Below are 20386 nucleotides of genomic sequence, written 5' to 3'. Positions count from 1 at the left end.
AAAGCTCTGGAGCATACATGTATATGAGTATAATACCAGATTAAGGAGTGTTCACAACTCACTATCCTTGCTAACTAATACGGAAGTATTATTTAAAAAATAAATTTTATAATGTATATCCTCAGTAGATAATATAATTATTACCAGATCAAATTGGCATTTTCCAAATAGAACATATCATGGATCAACTTCTCCTGTGTCTAAGAACAATTCAGATAAACTTTATAGTATATGCCACTATCACACATCATTAGTGGTTTGATTTTATGTAAGTACTGAGAAAACATCAAAATGAAGATTTTTTTAACTTATTTAGTGAATGTAGAAAATATGTGGGTTATTACCATTTTAAACTTTTTCACTGAAAAATTGGAGGTATAATGGTTGGATTTACTATTCTATATAATTAAATAAAAGCCTATATAACAAAAGCCTAATATGCAAATTGACTGTCACTCCAACACAAGATGGCTGCCCCCATGTGGTCCAAGATGGCCACCCCCATGGGACACAAAATGGCCACCACAAGATGGCCAGAAGGGGAGAACAGTTGTGGGCGATCAGGCCAGCAGGGGAGGGCAGCTGGGAGGGACCAGGCCAGCAGGGGAGGGCAGTTGGGGGCAACCAGGCCAGCAGGGGAGGGCAGTTGGGGGGGGATCAGCCCTGCAGGGGAGGGAAGTTGGCAGTAACCAGGCTGGCAAGGGAGGACAGATAGGGGTGACCAGGCCAGCAGGGGAGGGTAGTTGGGGGCAACCAGGCCTGCAGGGGAGGACAATTAGGGGCTACCAGGCCTGCAGGGGAGGGCAGTTGTGGGCAACCAGGCTGGCAAGGGGGGCAGTTATGGGTGACCGGGCAGCAGGGGAAGGCAGTTGGGGGTGACCAGGCTGGCAAGGGAGGTCAGTTAGGTGTGACCGGGCCAGTAGGGGAGGGCAGTTGGGGGCAGCCAGGCCTGCAGGGGAGGGCAGTTGGGGGTGACCAGGCCAGCACGTGACCGCAGTTGGAGGCAACCAGGCTGGCAAGAGAGGGTAGTTATGGGTGACCGGGCAGCAGGGGAAGGCAGTTGGGGGTGACCAGGCTGGCAGGGGGAGGTCAGTTAGGGGTGACCGGACCAGTAGGGGAGGGCAGTTGGGGGCAACCAGGCCTGCAGGGGAAAGCAGTTGGGGGCAACCAGGCCTGCAGGGGAGGGCAGTTGGGGGTGACCAGGCCAGCAGGGGACCGCAGTTTGAGGCAACCAGGCTGGCAAGGGAGGGTAGTTATGGGTGACCGGGCAGCAGGGGAAGGCAGTTGGGGGTGACCAGGCTGGCAGGGGAGGTCAGTTAGGGGTGACCGGACCAGCAGGGGAGGGCAGTTGGGGGCAACCAGGCCTGCAGGGGAGGGCAGTTAGGGGGGACCAGGCCTGCAGGGGATAGTAGTTGGGGGCAACCAGGCCAGCAGGGGAGGGCAGTTAGGGGCGACCAGGCCATCAGGGGAGGGCAGTTAGGGGCAATTTGGCTGGCAGAGGAGCAGTTAGGCATCGATCAGGCTGGCAGGGGAGTGTTTAGGGGGTGATCAGGATGGCAGGCAGAAGTGGTTATGGGCAATCAGGCAGGCAGGCAGGCGAGCAGTAGGGAGCCCACAGTCCTGGATTTTGATAGGGATGTCCAACTGCCTGTTTAGGCCCGATCCCTTGAGGGGTCCTAGAGTGGAGAGGGTGCAGCCTGGGCTGAGGGACACCCCGCTCCACCCCCTGTGCATGAATTTCATGCACTGGGCCTCTATTATTTTATATATTTTAGAATATGTCAAATTAATGTTTTTATTTTATCTTTTGTTCCACTGTTTTTGTTAAAGTTTCTGTTAAAAATATACTTTTATTCATATCATATATAAATTGATTTAGAGGAAAGATATGATATGAATTTTAAGTATACATTTTTAGATAATGGAAATCAGATAATTCATAAAATTTCTTTTTTATTGAGAGTTATTAATAATTATTAATTAATAGTAATTAGTACTATTATTATTATCCATAGTACAAATTCAATTAAAGCATTTTCTTTTTTTTTTAACAGACAAGCAGTAAACATCAAACCATATGATAATTCCATGCCAAGTAAGAAATTTTAGTCTTTGGAGTTCAATATCTTTTAGATTATATTTGAAAATAAATTTACTGGTAAATTACTAGTATCTTCCATTCAATATGATAAAGCATAAAATGTATTGAAGTTTTGTTAAAATTTAGGAAAATCATATGTGAATATATATGTCTATGTTGGTATGTGTGTATTTGTAAAATATTTCTGGCGTTGATGTGAGTTTGTACGCATTATTTTAAAAGATAATATTTAATATGCTCTTCCTCATTATAAAAAACAACCTTAGTTTCATAAGGTTCCTTTGTGTTTAAAATTAACTGTAACAAAATGAAAATTAGAAAAGGAAAATACAGTTAGAAAGATGAAGTGGATGATCCATTTGTTACACGTATACAACTTTTGGAAAGTTCTTCTTAGTATATTGAGTTTAAATCTATCTTCATTGCTGCAATGTTTACCCATTTGTTCTAGTTCTTCCTTTAAGAAATTCCAGAAATAAGTCTCTAACTTTGTGATTAAGAAAATAGACACTGGACCAAAAATATCTGTATGAGTTTTAAATCTTATACTTTATGATTTTGATCAAATAATTTAAACTCTCTCAGTACTTTATTTTTCTACATCTGTAAAACAGAGGCAATTATCTATCTATATAAAAGCCTAAGCGACCATCACAACCGAACAAATGATTGAACAGGCTGTGTGGGGTGATCAGGCTGGCGGGGGGGGGGGGGGGGGTTAGTGAGAGGTGACCAAACGACTGAGCAGCAGACTGCATGGGGCAACCAGGCCGGCAGGGGTGACGTTGGGGGTGACTAGGCTGGCAGAGGGGGAAGTGAGGTGACGACCAAAACATCCAGTCGACTAAACAGCAGGCTGTGTGGGGCGACCAGGCTGGCTGAGGGGGGAGCCAGTGAGGGACAACCAAACAACCAAACAGCAGGCTGCATGGGGCGACCAGGTCAGCAGGGGGGGAGCAGTGAGGGATGACCAAGTCACTGAACAGCAGGCTGCGTGGGGCAACCAGGCCGGCAGGGGGGTTAGTGAGGGGCGACCAAACTACCTAACAGCAGCCTGCGTGGTATGACCAGGCCGGAAGTGGGAGCAGTTGTGGGCAACAAGGCCAGCGGAGCGGGGGGGGGGGGGGGGAGTTGGAGGCAAACAGGCCATCAGGCAGAGGCAGTTAGGGGTGATCAGACCAGCAGGGGGCCAGTTAGGGGTGAAAAGGCCAGCAGGGGGGGCGATGAGGGGTGATCAGGCAGGCAGGCTGGTGAGTGGTTAGAAGCCAGCAGTCCAAGATTGTGAGAGGGATGTCTGACTGCCAGTTTAGGCCCGATCCCTGGTATCAGGCCTAAACTGGCAGTCAGACATCCCCCAAGGGGTTCCGGATTGGAGAGGGTGTAGGCTGGGCTGAGAGGAACCCCCCCCCCCCGGCACAAATTTCATGCACTGGACCTCTAGTAAATTATATTATCTAATTCAAAGTGTTGTTTAAGGATTAAATGAGGTGATCTGTATAAATTGCTTAAAACACTGTCTGATACATAGTAAGCACTATTTTATGTTAGCAGTTACAACTATTCTATAAATGCTTTACTACTATTCTTCTATATAACATCTTATTTGAAAATAGAGAGCACAGTGTCCCCATCTTTAGGACTGTCCTTAGTTACCTCACCAGTTCTCTTTTCGCAGAGCTATCACATAATGTGATCCCCTTGATCACTCTATTCGGGATACCCTAAAGTGTGTATATGTTCCTTTAATAAATTTGATTAAATTTATTTGGGTAACAATAGTTAATAAAATTATATAGGTTTCAGCCGAAACCGGTTTGGCTCAGTGGATAGAGCATCGGCCTGCGGACTCAAGAGTCCCAGGTTCGATTCCGGTCAAGGGCATGTACCTTGGTTGCGGGCACATCCCCAGTAGGGGGTGTGCAGGAGGCAGCTGATCGATGTTTCTCTGTCATAGATATTTCTAACTCTCTATCCCTCTCTCTTCCTCTCTGTAAAAAATCAATAAAATATACTTTAAAAAAATTATATAGGTTTCAAGTATACAATTCTATAATACATCTTCTCTATATTACATTGTGTGTTCACACACAATATCAAGTTTCCTCTTTTTAAAATAGAGTTCACAGAACTGAATGGATTATTTTGGTCTGTGGCCCTAATTCTTGTGTCTTGGAATAACACTGAGGTCAGAGGAGTGCTGAAATAAATGATTAGATCTAATCAATTGAGATTTTTACTATTTACTTTATGTTCAGCCTTGTGTTAGCTATTATGGAGACTATACAAGTAGTCATATTGTCTGCAACCTAACCAAAAGGACACAAAAGAAGTAAACCAAGATAGAGGAGATTATGAAGATGTTTGAAAATAAAAAGTGACTCTTCGCTGAAACCGGTTTGGCTCAGTGGATAGAGCGTCGGTCTGTGGACTGAAAGGTCCCAGGTTCAATTCCGGTCAAGAGCATGTACATTGGTTGCGGGCACATCCCCAGTAGGGGGTGTGCAGGAGGCAGCTGGTCGATGTTTCTCTCTCATCGATGTTTCTAGCTCTCTATTCCTCTCCCTTCCTCTCTGTAAAAAAATCAATAAAATATATTTTTTAAAAAAAGTGACTCTTCCTCTATTTTCCATTCCTATTGTTGTATTATTTTGACTATTATTATTTAACCTTTTGCACTTGGATGTCGAGTGTGACTCGACACGGTTAGCATTGGTAGCAGCTCTTTTTATACTCTTTGAATCTATCAATAATTTGAAATATAAAAAATTCCAAATAAATAAGTTTGTATGAAAAGAAACTCCAGTTTTTTATTCTACTGCCGTGCTTTGTAAAATCTGGGGTATTTAAAAAATTAAATCCCGAGTAGAATAAAGGAATCAAGAAAAAAGCAAGCAAATGCAAAGGGTTAAATATCTATCTGTAAAAATGGGTTTAATCTAGAAAATTAAATTATATGTGGTGATGGAAGATTTGAGGATTAAATGATGTGGTGGACACCCAATGCAATATACAGATGATATATCATAAAATTGTATACTTGAAACCTATATAATCTTATTAACCATTGTCACCCCAATAGATTTAATTATTTTTTAGATTATAAATGCTATTTTTAAACATAGTTATGACAGATGGGGACATAATCTTTTTTTGGAAAATCTCATTGAAGTCCCTAATTGATATTCAAAGAAACTACAAACTCCAGAAAGAAAAGGGATATTTTGAGTTATAACTTAGTTTCATCAAACAATATAGTTCTTACTCATGAGTATCTCAGTGTTTATGAAAGTATGCCTGCTAATTGTAAATTATTTATTGTCTTCTCTTATGTTAGTCAGAGAATCAAGCAGAAAATTATGGAATCAAGAATGCTTCACTTTGACATTTCCCAAACCACCTCAGCCAGGTAGAAAAAAGAGATCAAGACCTTCAGAATTACAAATCACAGTTCCTGTAAGTACTGAAAAGGGTATTTTAAAACTAAATCTAAGATAATATATTATTTAAATATAGATAAACATATGTAATTTGAATTTTACTAAATATTGGTAGCAGATATTTTAAAATGTATACTTCTCCATAAATCAGGTTTCCCTCATCTGTTTCAGATCAAACTTTTATTTATATGTGGCTCTCCATTTCAACAGCATTATATAGCTAAAAGGACAGGCAAGCTAGATAATCAAATACTGCAAATGGTGGGATATATCAGAAAATTTTTACCAGATGCAAAAACAAAAAAATTGAAACTCAGAACAGGAGCTGCTCTTGATGAGGTTTCAGAGCCTCTCCCTTTTCCTTAATCTGGCTCTAAGGATACTACATACTTGGAGGATCAAGTTTTTTCCTACTTTTATAAAGTGGAGTTATCAGCAGCCAAAAGAAAGACTAGTTCTCAGAGGTCAACCCATGCTGTTATCAAATTATGTTTTAAGAACATATCCAAAAGCATCATTACATTCAATACATTTATTCAAGAGCTATTCATTACATCTGTAGTGATTTAAGTGTATGTTTTTTCTTTATCATATTCCTTTAATTCCTTATGACAAGTTCATTGACTGGTGATGACTCTACTGAATAGTTGAAAGAATATAAGAAGTAAATGTAAAATTAATCTATGAATCCACTATGACAAATGTTGGGTGGGAGTGTAAAAAAACTACACTACTGCTACACAAATTAATGTGAATCAAACATTTGTTTTAGTCTATGTCTTTGCTTTTGACAACACTTCACAGCAGGGTTCATAGGCTTTTAAGTTGATCAGAGACCTTGAAAGCAGGAGTAGAAATGAGGCTTAGCCTGAAGCCTACAGCTATCACAAGAATTGGCATGGCAATCTTGATGGGCATAAGCTTATTTATTAACTAACTTGAGTGTGAAAGGTACACAAAATGTTCCAAAAGATCTCTCCCGTATTGGGGTACAAAATGAACCCACTATCAATTGTAAATACAGGCCCTGAAATATCATGGATCATTGTTGGTCTGCTTCAATCCTAATATAAATCAATATGTGAATAACATTTCTCCTAAAGTAATTTTATGTGCAAAGTACAGTTATCCTAGCTATTAAAGAGGGTATATGCTAATTTACCCTCACACCATCACAAAGATGGCAGTGCCCACAGCCAATAAGGAGGGAATATGCTAATTGACTGTCACACCCTCAAAGATGGCAGTGCCCACAGCCAATAGGAGGGAATATGCTAATTGACTGCCCTGCCTTCAAATATGGAGGCGCCCACAGCCACAAGATGGCAGCACCCAGTCCCCTCATCCCTGCCAGGGTGGCAGGGTGGGCACCTGACTCCAGAGTCCCCCAGTCCTCTCAGCCCCCCAGCTGAGTCCGCACGCCTGACTCCAGAGTCCCCCAGTCCTCTCAGCCCCCCAGCTGCCCAGGGCTTGTCCAAGGTGCAGGCAAGACTCAGATGGTGGCTTCCCTGCCACCCAGGGCCGCTCCGAGGTGCAGGCAAGCTTCAGATGGCAGCTGCCCAGCTGCCTAGGGCCAACCGAGGCTCAGATAACCAGGGCTGGCCAAGGCTGTGCTGCCTGCAGTGGCAGCAGCAGAGGTGTCATGGGGCATCACCTTCTGATCGCTGGGTCACCTCCCACCCCTGAGGGCACCCAGACTGTAAGAGGGGGCAGGCCAGGCTGAGGGACCCCCCTCCAGTGCATGAATTTTCATGCATTGGGCCTCTAGTCTCATATAAACACATATAAGACATTGGAAAAAATAAGTTTTAAATGGATGGTTAATAAGAAACCAGATTTATTTTCAATTTTTAATATATAATTGTTTTAGATTTCATGAAAAATTTTAAATAAAATTTATTGGGGTGACATTGGTTAATAAAAGCATATAGGTTTCAAGTATACAATTCTATGATACATTATCTGTATATTGCATTGTCAAAAATTCTTGTTGTTATTCTAACCAATCTTTTTAGAGATATGATAAAAGAAAATTGGAGGAAGTCCATAAACCAGCTCATACATGGATATGGCATTTTTTAAGAAAAAATTTCCAAAGGCCATCTAATTACTTCACTCTCAGGCAACAGGCTCCATTTAGACATCCCTATACTCTTAAAGCCCATCCTGAAAAATTGAAAGGTGACAATAAAAAAATAACATTTAAGAAAAATTACAAGAAAAATACTCGCCCACATGAGACAACTATAGAATCCAAGGAAACAGGAAATGATAAAAAATCTAAAATAGCAAACAAAGAAGATAAAACTCCATCAAAATCATCACATGCAAGTGAACTATCTAAGAAGTCAAAGTACAAATCTGGGACAAATCCAAAATCCAAAGATTCTCAGACAGTCTTAATGATCCATCCAAAAAATAGTAGAGCTTTCAAAAATTCCAAGGATACAGATACTGAACCCATATGTACAAAAAAGGATTCTAAGAGCTCAAAGAACAATTCTAATGCCAAATCTGAGGCTTGCTCAAAAAATAATTCCAATATGAATTTAATGCTATGTTTAGAGGAGTCTGGTGATGAATCTATGGAATTTGATATGTGGTTAAAGAATTACTCACAGAATAATTCAAAGAAGCCTTCAAAGAAAGAATCAAAGAAAAGCTCTGATGCTGAATCTTCAGATTCAAAAGATGCAAAGAAGGATAAAAAAGGTGCAAAGAAAGGCAGCAAGAAGAAGAAGAATGCAAAGGACACAGAGTCTACTGATGCAGAATCTGGGTCTGAATTGGAGTCAAAAAAAAGTAAGAAAGATTCAAAGAAAAGTAAGAAAGCTTTAAAGAAAGATGACAAGAAAAAGGATATCAAGAAGGAAGCATTGTCAACTGATGATGATCCTGAATCTGAATTGATTTCAAAAAAGGGTGGAAAAGATGAAAAAAATAAGAAAGAGTTAAAGAAAAGTGACAAAAAGAAGTCTGCAATGAAGTCTGAAGAGTCTAGTGAAACTGAATCTGATTGGGAGTCAAAAAGGGATAAGAAAGATTCAGAGAAAGCTAATAGAACTTCAAAGAAAGATTCCAAGAGAAAGGATGCAATGAAAAACATAGACTCTACTGATGTTGAATCTGATGTGTCTTTCAAGAAAGACACAAAAAAGCCTGGAATAAGCAAAAGTTCAGATGCTGAATCTGAAGAGTCAATGTATAAAGCTGGGTCTAAAAAGAAAGGAGTTTATGAATCAGACGCAACATCTACAGATTCAAAGAAGGAAGCACTGGAAAGAAAAAGTTTTAAAACGTCATTCAGAAGGACCACATTTAAAGGAAGAGGAAAAAGCACAGTTACAGGTAGAGTTCCTCCATCAAGAGAAAGTTCACTACCATCTCCTTGTGAGCCTTTACAGCTATCACCTAAGGTCAAACATCTCTGTCGGTGCAAGTTGGATCCTCCACAACCAAAACCAAGATATGCTCCTTTGGTATGTTTACTCATTTTATTTTAGAGACATATATTAGAAATGAAAGGTATTTTAATGATTTGAATTCCTATTTTCTCTGAAGAATAGTCTTCTTTTACTGGCATATTGACAAGTTTGGGATTCTCAGGTAAGAAAGATAAAGAATACTTCAAAAACACTAAAAATAGTTGCAAAACAAATGTCAAAAAGTTAAGAACAATATATAGACTGGAGCATAGAGAACTTGCTTGTGGTTTGAAAAAACACTTAAAATTACTTGTAAGGGGAGTCACATTGCAAAAGTGGTTAACTGTTCTATACTTAAGAAAAAAATGAAAGTTGACTAAAACTTGTACAGAGGCAGATTTGAGTAAGATATAAATACATTTTCTAGGAAATTGCTGAATATAGGAAAAAACATAACCAATATCCAGACAGATCTTGTTGGTACTAAAACATACCAGAATTCAGATAGGCAAAATATTACTTATTTAATCCATATCTGAACTAAACTTCTTTATGAGACATTATTCTTACCGATGATCAGAAAAAAAGTTAACTTGCAAGAAGTAACTCGAACTCCTCTGGTTTATAAATGTTTCTTTCAGGTTAGCTCAGTCTCATGGGATAAATATTCCATAAATTTAAATTTGCCATTTTGGCCCACCAGAGTATGACCTCTTTCATCCTCCTTCACCCAAAATCTGGCTGTAAGGGGAAGCTTACATAGACATCTCACTTTGGTTAGAGCTGCTTCTGTCCTCCATGTTTTCCTCTCTTATAGTTTTCTCTGGTCATTGGTTGAGGTATAGCTCATATTCATGGTTACTGTGTATCAGCCTGTGTTTCTCTGCTTTCTTACACAGTGATTTTTGTTTTGTTTTGTTTTGTTTTTTGTCTATTTTCAGTATGGTATGGCTAAATCTGCTAAAATGAGAGAATCTGTAGCTATAGCTGGGTCTTGACTTTGAGCTTCTAATTTTAATCTCCTCCTCCCCTTTCTCTACTTCTTCACTGTCCTCCTATTCTTCTTTTTCTTCTTTCTCAAAGGGCTTCAATTTCCTCTTCTAAACTTGTTGGAATCTTTATTTGCTTTTCATACATTATTTTGGAATTTATAAATTTTTTTTCTCTCTCAGAAAGTCTGGAATTTTAAGTCCATTTTATCCTACTGGATTCAAAAAGTCAGCTTTGAGACTGTAAGCTCAAATAATAATGCCCTTGTTTAGAGTTCAATCTTAGAGGTTGAGTCAATGGGTAGGTAGTCAAAAATGAATATATATTGGGCTACAAGGATGAATATATATTGTTGGATAATTTTAAGGTAAATGAAAACAGTAACCTCAAATAGCTGTATTATTTTCCACAAGCAGTTTTTATAAAAAAATGAGTAAAGGTAAGGAAACAAGTTGGTGCCAAAGATAAGTTTTATTTATGGAAAACAACTTCAGGATACATTCTGGGCTTATATCCATTCACCACCAAATGTCTTTAAAAACTTCCATATGCTTAGCTACCATCCAGTCAGACTTTTCCATCCTTACCACTTTTCAAGATAACCAAATATTTTCTTGGGACCACATCAACTGGTCTCTCCTCTCTCCTCACCTTTTTTTTATTGTTGACAGTATTAGAGATGCCCCCCATTTCCCCCTTACCCACCTCCACCCAGCCCCTGCCCTATCCAGGCCTTCACCACATCTTATTCTATAATCTGATAGCATTTAAGCTAGTCTCTCCCTTTTTATAAAGCACTTACTTTACTTGACTTCTATGACTCCATGTTCTCCTGTTTTTTTTCATACTTATTTATAGCTTTTCACTATCTTTATTGTATCCTCCTCTACCTAACATTTAATGAGGGAATGACCAAAAACTTGGTCCTGATTTTTTCTATCTACAATCTTCCCTTGGTGAGTTCATTAAATGCAAGGATTCCATATACCATCTGTCTACTGATGAGTACAAAATTATTACTTGTAGCTCTGATCTTCCCATTGAGTTTTACATGCTTATATCTAACTGTTGTGGCAGAATGCATGGGAGAACGATCAGCCAACACTCTGAGGGAGGAAAGTTTAACCTTTATTTCGAAGATCTGCTAGTCCAGGGGAATTCCGGATCCAAAGCCTGAACTGAACTCGTGGGGAGGCTCTGACCTATATATCTCCTCCTGTGGCGGCCCCTGAGGGTCCCCTCAACTCCGTCCAAGTCAGTTTTGGCGGGGCCCTGGGGTTAGGCTCTGCAGCTCCACCCAAGTCAGTCAGAGTGGGGAAGTAAGACTACAGTTTTAACCAGATACTGAACTAGGTTGCAAGCCCCCCACCCCCCGCCATTTTCCTTTACATTCCCCCTTCTTGTTCCACAGGCTATTCTTAGCCTTGGGGATTATAAAGACTCAGCAATTGTGGATAAGTTCAATGCTCTAGCTACTTCCTTCTGAAGGGGGGCGACAAAAAAGGAGGTTCAGTATCCCGAGTCTTCACCATCTTCCCCAAGGGGGTTGTTGGAGTAGCAAGGGCAGAGAAGTTCCCCTCCCGGTACTAGTCTGGGGTTCTGGCGACACTTGTATGAAGACAGAATAAAACTATTAGAATAAAACAAAAACAATAATTATCCAGATAGGAGGGGATAAGGAGATTCAGGTTGGGCAGCTGGATCCGCCATCTTCTTGAAGATGATCCTCAGGGGGTGGTTCAGGTCAGAGGTCACCTCCCACTCTGGATGCTGATTGTCCAGCTGGTGGGCTGCTTTTACCCAGTAGTGGTGGATCCAGGTGTTCAGTTCTACAACTTTGAGAGCTGAGGGGGTGGTTAGTATGACTGGATAAGGTCCCTTCCAGGTTGTCTTTAGGGGGTTCCTTTTTCCAATCTTTTACCCAAACCTGGTCCCCAGGCTTGTGACGGTGCACAGCTGTTCCTAGAGAGATGGGCAATAGATCAATAACCCATCTGTGGACTTCAAGGATAGTTTTCCCAAGTCCTTGTAGCTGTTTCTGAATTTCTTAAGTTCCCTGTTTCCCCCAAATTTCCATTTGGCCGAATTAAGGGAGGGGATCTGCCATATGGAATTTGAAATGGAAAGAACTCTACCCTGGCTCTCAGGGCACAGCACACCTGTAGGAGCATAAGTGGTAAGATATCTGTCCAGGATAAGTTCTTCTACTGGCATAGCTTAGCCATAGCCTGCTTGAGAGTCCAGTTCATGCGTTCTACTTTCCCTGAACTCTGGGGCCTGTAAGCTGTATGTAAGTTCCACTTAATTCCTAAGGCCTTAGCTACCTGCTATACTACCTTAGCTATAAAGGCTGGGCCATTATCTGACCCTATGAGTTTTTTAAAATATATTTTATTGATTTTTTACAGAGAGGAAGGGAGAGGAATAGAGAGTTAGAAACATCGATGAGAGAGAAACATCAATCAGCTGCTTCCTGCACACCCCCCTACTGGGGATGTGCCCACAACCAAGGTACATGCCCTTGACCGGAATCGAACCTGGGACCTTTCAGTCCGCAGGCCAATGCTCTATCCACTGAGCCAAACTGGTTAGGGCATGACCCTATGGTTAATGGAATTTTATACCAAGGAATTATGTCCTTAGTGACTTTTCTCACCTTCTCCGTGCGGGTAGGATATGCCTCAACCCAGCCTGAAAAGGTGCAGACAAAAACTAAAAGGTATTTATTTACTCTACTGGGGCCCTATTTCTGTAAATTCTACCTCTAGATATTTAAAGGGAGCCTGCCCACAGCGCTGAATTCCTATTGGTCTTACAGGACCCTGCCTTGCATTGTTCTGTGCACAGAGGAGGCTGCGCTGAGAGACTGAGCTGCATAAAGAGGGGAGATGGGCAATTAGATAGTATCTGCTTAACAAGGATTCTAGAGCCATATTCCCTAAATGGTTAAGTTCATGCTGCTGGAGGACTACTCTATGAGCTAACTGTTCTGGAATGTAGGCCCTATGATATGGGAATATCCACCAACCTTCCTTCATCCTTTTACCCCTTTCTTGTTGGGCCCATTCTTCTTGAGGGGTATATTTCTGAGGTTCAGGTAATTCAGGAACCTGCATGATCCGCAATGGCACTGCCCACTCCTTAGCAGCTAGCCTTGCCACTGCATCTGTGTGATGGTTTTCTTCTGACACTGAGTCTTTTCCTTTTTGGTCTCCTCTACAATGGATGACTACTACTTCCTTGGGCTCCCAGACTGCTTCTAGTAACTTCAAGATCTCATTCTGATTTTTTATTCATTTTCCTCCAGCAGTCAGGAGCCCCCTTTCCTTGTATATGGCCCCATGGATATGCAGGGTAGCGAAGGCATAGTGCAAGTCAGTGTAGATGTTTGTGCACTTATCCTTACTGAGATATAAGGCTCTGACTGGGGCCCAAAGTTCTGCCCTCTGCACTGATTATCCTTCAGAAAGGTTCTGTGCCTCTATTATTTCAAAGTTTGATACCACTGTATACTCAGCTCATCTATTTCCTTTATCTAGGAAGCTACTGCCATCCATGAACAATACTAAGTCTGGATTCTGTAGAGGCCTGTTAGATCTGGCCGGCTGGAGTAAACCTCCTCTAGGACTTCTAGACAATTATGCTCAGGAGTTCCCTCTGTGATGGGTAGGAAAGTGGCAGGATTAAGAATTCTTACTGCCTCTAATCTTATTCGTGGATTTTCACATAGGAGCCCTTGGTATTGAGTCATTCGAGCATGAGTCAGCCAATGTTTCCCCTTAGCTTCAATGAGGGTGGCAACAGCATGAGGCACTTTAACATTTAAGTTCTGTCCCAGAATGAGCTTATCTGCCTCTAACTAGTAAGGCCATGGCTGCAAGGACCCTGAGGCATGGGGGCCACCTGGAGGCAACTGGGTCAATCTGTTTGGAGAGGTAGGCTACTGGTCTCTGCCAGGGTCCCAACTCCTGAGTCAGAACTCCCCAGTTAATGGGTGCCTTTCCCTCTCCTTTTAAGGCTTCATAGAGTGGCTTAGCTAGATCTGAGAATCCTGGGATCCAAATTCGACAGAACCCTGCTGCTCCTAGGAATTCCCAAATCTGTTGTCGGGTTCTAGGGACTGGTATGGCACATACTGCCTGTTGTTTTTTTTTTTTGTTTGTTTTTTTCTGTCCCTAGTCTTCGTTTCCCTTGGATAATTTGGAAACCTATGTATTTGACTTCCCTCTGACAGATTTGAGCCTTCCTTTTGGACACCTGGTAACCTGTTTCAGTTAAGAGTCTTAGAAGGGTTCGTGTTCCTTCCCAACACTGAGTTTGCATGGAGCTAGCCAGTAGGGGGTCATCTACATATTAGAGTAGAACGCACCCCAGGTCCTGTCCTGGAAAATTGGAAAAATCTGCTGCTAGTCCTCCACTAGAAAGAGTTGGGGAGTTCTTGAACTCTTGTGGCAGTCTGGTCCAGGTGAACTGTTCCTTAGCCCCTGTGGTTGGGTTTTCCCACTCAAAGGCAAACAGAGGCTGACTGGAGGGTGCCAGCTGAAGGCAGAAAACGGCATCTTTTAGATCTAGACATGTAAACCATTCTGCTTCTGATGGAATGAGTCCCAGGAGGGTGTATGTATTTGGCAGCACCGGGTTATAATGGCCTCATTAACAACCCTCAGGTCTTGTACCAGGTGATAATCATTGGTCCTAGGCTTCTTGACAGGTAAGAGAGGGGTGTTCCATGGAGACTGACACTGCTTAAGAAGTCCCCATTGAAGCAGTCATTCTAGGGGGCCCTGGATACCAGGCATACGTTCCTTGGAATTGAATACTGGTGAAGTTTTACAGGCTGTGCCCCAGGCTTCAAGTCAATTAGCACTGGGGTGTGGTTCTTAGCCAGGCCCTGGTGATTTCCTTCTCCCCAGACTAGCAGGAATTCCTTCTCTAGTTCAAGCTCTAATGGTGGGTCCTTTGGGATGTATAAAGTCTCCATTCTTCCTCCCTAGGCACTGCTAAAGATAGGATCATTGGAGAGGTCTCCTCAAGTAAGTACAGTTGTGCTGAGCCATCCGGGGCAAAGGTGATTTTTACTCCCATTTTGGCTAAAAGGTCTCTGCCCATTAGAGGGACCAGACAATCTGGCAAGTACAGGAATTCATGAACCACCTGGTGGCTGCCTAACTGACATCAGCAGGGGCGGCAGAATGGTCTGTGGGTGTGATCCCCAGTAACTCTGATAATGGTGACCTCCTGTCCTGTGAGGGGAGCTACTTTCTGAGTAACTACTGAGTCCTCTGCTCCTGTATCAGCCATAAAGTTCACAGTCTGGCCCCGATTTTCATTTAGACCATGGGCTCATGGGGCCCAGTTGGAAAGAGCCCAGTCTGCCCTAGTTGGATTTGGCTGCTGCCAGTCTGATTAGGTCTGTTTCAGGTGGCTCTGGCAGATAGCAGCTGGCTGGTTTGGATGCCCTTGCCTGCTTCTTCTGGCCACTCAGACATTCATTCTTCCAGTGTTCTAATTCTTACAATAGGCACACTGGTCCCACTTAAGATCCATCCTTCCTTTTCCTGACTTGAATCCTTTCTGTCTCCCTTTCCTTTTCTGGTAGCTAGCTTCTATAACAGCCACAGCAATCAGAGTCACTTTCCTTTTTAGTTTCTCCACAGCATCCTTTTTAGCTGCATTGTCCCAATTAATGAAAACCTTGTTTGCTATTTCTCGTAGCTCAGTTTCATTCTTTCCTGCAAATCATTCAAGCTTCTGTATCTTTCTCCTCATGTCTGGCTGAGCCTGACTAACGAAGGCTGCATTGACCATTGTTTGATTCTCTGAGGCATCTGTGTCAAAGGGAGTGTAAACTTGGTATGCTTCACAGAGCCTCTCATAAAAAGCTGCCAGACTTTCATCAGACCTCTGGAAAACCTCAGAGGTCTTGCCCATATTAGTGGGCTTCTTAGCCCCAACCCAGAGCCCCTGGAGGAAGGCCAGCCAATATTTCTCTAATCTGGCCCTCCTGTCCTCTGAATTTGGGTCCCATCTGGGTTCCACATCTAGGGGAGCCTCCCTGGCCCATCTGTCTGTGTCTAATGTCCCTGGTGGGGCCTGGGTCTGGAGCCATTTCTGAGCTTCTGTTATTATTCTCATGTGCTCCTCAGTGTTAAAAAGCATGAGAAGGAGTTGCTTGCATTTGACCCAGGTGGGCTTATGTATCTGAAAAATTGACTCCAGAAGGTCAACTATAACTTGAGGTTTTTTCGGAATAAGTGAAAGTATGATGCTTCCAATTTAAGAGATCAGTCGTAGTGAAAGGCTGGTAGTAAAAGACTGATCCCCCCTCTGTGGAGTTCCATTTTCTCCAATTATGTGAGGACTACACATTTCTCAAAGAGGCATCTGGAAAGCCGGGAGTGGTTTGGGTCCCGGATCAGCTGAACGCAAACCTCTATACTGCATTCAACTGGCTCTAGAGAGTCTGGTTCGGGGGAGCGGAAGGAGGTGATGTATCTAAGCTTCCCTGGCTAGGCAAAGGGGCACTGGGTACTGCTTGAGGCACATATGGAGGTGGTAGAACTGGCAGGGTTTCCTCAGGGGGTTCCTGCAGAATAAGAGGCTTATTTTCCTTCTGAGGGGTCTGCCCTTTTTCCTTATATACACAAAACTGAATCCAAAGTGGCTTAGGCTCTGCTATTTCTAGCCATTGGTCAATATAAGGGAACTGGTCAGGATGACCGGGGTCTCCTGTAATAATTCTGTGAACATTCCTGATCATGAGGACATCCAATGTGCCCTCTGGTGGCCATCCTATTCCAAAAGATGTCCAGTCTATTTCACACATTCTTTTTAACTCCCATGGGACTAGTTTTACCCCATAGTCCCCAATAAACCCCCTTTTAAAATTCCTTAACAGACATTCTAAGACAGTAGAGTTTGAGGAGGAGCTTTTACCCATGTTGCAGGGAGGGACCGTGTTGCCTCCTCTTTAAAAAAAAAAAAAAAAAAACCTGAATAAAAGAACTAATCAAAATAAGGCTTATTTTCTAACTTCATTTGTTCTTGGGTTTGGACAGCAAATAACACTAATCAGATTTCTGCTGTCAGTCTCCCTGAGTACATTGATATAAGCTATTTAACCTCTGTTTAGGGAGGCAAAACGCAAATCATTTACTCCCAAGTGTCCTTTGTTTAGGGAAGACGGGATTTATAGGATGGCTCCTTGATTTAGAGAAGACAGGATACACAAGATGCCTTGATTTAGGGAATACGTGATTTACAAGATTTAGGGAAGATAGGATTTACAAGATGGCTCCAATGTCCTTGCTTTAGGCAAGGCAGGATTTACAAGATGCCTTGATTTAGGGAAGACAGGATCTCTGCTCAGTTTCCCTATTCTACTTTGTCCCAGCTTACTGGCCTGTCATCCATTCAACTTTCTTTCAACATTTCTCTTTACCTTCCTTCATTACACCAAAGCTATACTTTCTTTCCAGTTAGTTAGAACTCTTAGCCTTAATTTTTAGGTGACATGTCATATTTTTTAAGAGACACAAACAGAAATTTTGCTAGCTAAACAATTTAAACAAACAACAAAGAAACATATTTAAGCAATAAAGACAGATAACATTCCCCACTAAAAACTTTGAATCATCACAGAAATGCGGGAGAGGTTTAGAAAGGTTTTTTAAAAACAAAACAGAGCCCTGGCTGGTTTGGCTCAGTGGACAGAGCGCTGGCCTGTGGTTCGATTCCGGTCAAGGGTACATGCCCGGGTTGCCGGCTCAATCCCCATTAGGGGGCATGCAGGAGGCAGCCAATCAATGATTCTCTCTCATCATTGATGTTTCTATCTCTCTCTCCCTTATTCTCTGAAATCAATAAAAATGTATTTTTAAAAAATAAATAAATTAAAACAGAAACAAACATACATAAAAACAAACACTTTTACATGGGTGCACGCCACATTTACACCACAGAATACACTGCATTCACCAAATCAGTTTCAATTGTGCAGAGACACAGAACAAGTCCTTGAACAGAGGCAGTAGAAAACTGCCTAGGAACGCTTCTCTTCTACCTTTTTCAAAGGCAGGCCAGACTCGGACCCTTAGCCAGTCCGAGTTTTGACTTCCCTCCCGGGAAGTTCCAGAGATGATGAATACCATCTAGAAGCCGTTCTTCCAGATGATCCGAGCTATCCTGAGGTAAATAATTACCTAGGTAGGGGCCAGCTACCTCTTCTGTCCCATAGGACAGGCCAGAACTCGGACCCGTTTCTCTGGGGAAAAACTTACAGTTTCAGAAGTATGATTTTGACTTCCTTCCCGGGAAGTCCCAGAAAGGTGTTTCCTGCCTCGTTTGGGTCCCCTGGAATACAGAGTCACTGCAGTTCCCTGGACCCTATGAGTTCAGTAACTGGAGAATGTACCAGTGGCACGCCTTCCTTGGGTTCCAGAGCCCAAAGTGAGTGCCCCGAAGTCCACTTTCATCAGCAGTGGCCTCAGAGTCAGCTCAACTGACGTTTCTCAGCCAGCACACCAAATGTAGCAGAATGCACAGGAGAACAATCAGCCAGCACTCTGAGGGAAGAAAGTTTAAGCTTTATTTCACAGATCTGCTAGTCCAGGGGAATTCTGGATTCAAAGCCTGAACTGAACTTGTGGGGAGGCTCTGGCCTATATATCTCCTCCTGTGGGGGGCCCCTGAGGGTCCCCACAGCTCCGCCCAAGTCAGCTGTGGCAGGGCCCTGGAGTTATGCTCTGCAGCTCCACTCAAGTCAGTCAGATTGGGAAAGTAAGACTATAGTTTTAACCAGATACTAAACTAGGTTGCAAGCCCCCCCCCCCCCCATTTTCCTTTGCATAACCACCTATTTAAAATTTCATTGTAGATCTTACTAAGCATCTCAAACTTAACATATCTAATAATACTCTTAACCCATCCCCAAATGTATTCCTCGGCAATATTCCCCACCTTAGTAAATGACACTACCATTCACCTATTTGATCTTTTAAAACCTGGATATAATCTATATTCCTCTCTTCCTTAGTAAGACTAATATCCCTTACTTCCAAAGTTATCCTAAATCAGCCCACTTTTCTCCATCTCAGTCACAACTACTACCTTTATGGTCCCAATCACCATCATTTTTTCTGGAAATACTGCAAGTTACTAAATGGACTTGCTATCTCTACTCTTCTCTGCTTAAACATTATAGAGGTTTCCTATTACATTTGGAAAGAAAGTGAAACTTCTTTCCCAAGCTTACAATGCCTACATAATCTAGGCCCTATCTGTTTTTCACACTCATCTGTACCACTTTTCCCAAGACCTAGCTAAACTTGCATCCTTTGTGTTTCTCATATATGCCAAGATTGTTTTCTTGCAAAGTCATTGCATAGGATGCTTCCTCTGCTTGGAATACTCCTCCCCAGATCTTTGCATTACTAATCCTTCTCCTCATTTGCTTTTTTAAGCTTAAATGTTATCTCTTTAGAAAAGCTTTCACTGATTGCCATATCTTATGCAATCCCCTCCCCCAACAACTGTCCAGTCATTCTCCAGACCCTGAATGCTATTTTGTTTCTCTTCAGAGAATGTATCTTTATCTAAAATTATATATTCATTTGTTTATTAATTATATTCACCAATAAGATTCAGGCTATACCCAGCCTGGGAAAATTATCTGTGTTTTTTTTTGTGTGTGTGTGTTTTTCATTCCTGTATCTCCAGTTCCAAAATCAGCAACTGGGCTACATTTGGCTGGCTAAAAATTTGGACTCTCTAAATAGCTGCAGATCATAGCACATCGGTAAACTTTCTGACTTCCATTTTTCCAATCAGTTATCCTCCAACAATATTAGACTAAAATGAACAAGGCATTTGGAAAGGGGGAGCAAATTATTTATATATTTTAGATATTAACCCCTTATCTTATATACTAGTGGCCCAGTGCACAAAATTTGTGCACAGGTGGGGGTGCCCCTCAGCCTGACCTGCACCATCTCCAATCTGGGACCCCTCTCGCAATCTGGGACCGCTGGCTCCTAACCACTCACCTGCCTGCCTGCCTTATCATCCCTAACCACTCTGCCTGCCAGCCTACTCGCCCCCAAATCCCCCCACTGACCTTCTCACCCCCAACTGCCCCCCCTACTGGCCTGCTCTCTCCCAACTGACCCCACTGCTGGCTTCATGGCCCCCAACTGCCCCCCTATGCTGGCCTGCTTGTCCCCAACTGCCTCCCCACTGGCCTGCTCGCCCCCTACTGCCTCCCACTGCTGGCCTGCTCACCCCTAACTGCCCTTCCCTCCTGGCCTGATTGCCCCTAACCACCTCTGCCTCGGCCCTGTCACCATGGCTTTGTCTGGAAGGTCTCCCAGAAGGTCTCCCAGTCTAATTAGCATCTTACCTATATATATATATTTCATAGAGGAAGGGAGAGGGAG

The 20386-nt window shown here is 42.5% G+C and overlaps 1 protein-coding gene across 1 annotated transcript in view; it reads left to right on the top strand.

Annotated features, from left to right (window-relative positions):
- Positions 1-5428: 5428 nt before the first annotated feature.
- The window catches only part of CYLC1 (cylicin 1), a gene marked incomplete at both ends in the record, with an annotated part of 47467 nt that continues 32509 nt past the window's right edge, over positions 5429-20386 (top strand). The window contains 2 exons of the mRNA XM_079764528.1: positions 5429-5554; positions 7554-9017. Of these exons, the coding sequence (XP_079620654.1) occupies positions 5429-5554; positions 7554-9017 (1590 nt within the window). The remainder of the gene's footprint in view (positions 5555-7553; positions 9018-20386) is intronic.

The sequence above is a fragment of the Cnephaeus nilssonii genome (assembly GCF_951640355.1).
Source record: "Cnephaeus nilssonii genome assembly, chromosome: X".
Classification (NCBI taxonomy): Eukaryota; Metazoa; Chordata; class Mammalia; order Chiroptera; family Vespertilionidae; genus Cnephaeus; species Cnephaeus nilssonii.
This window is presented reverse-complemented; position numbering and strand designations above follow the sequence as displayed.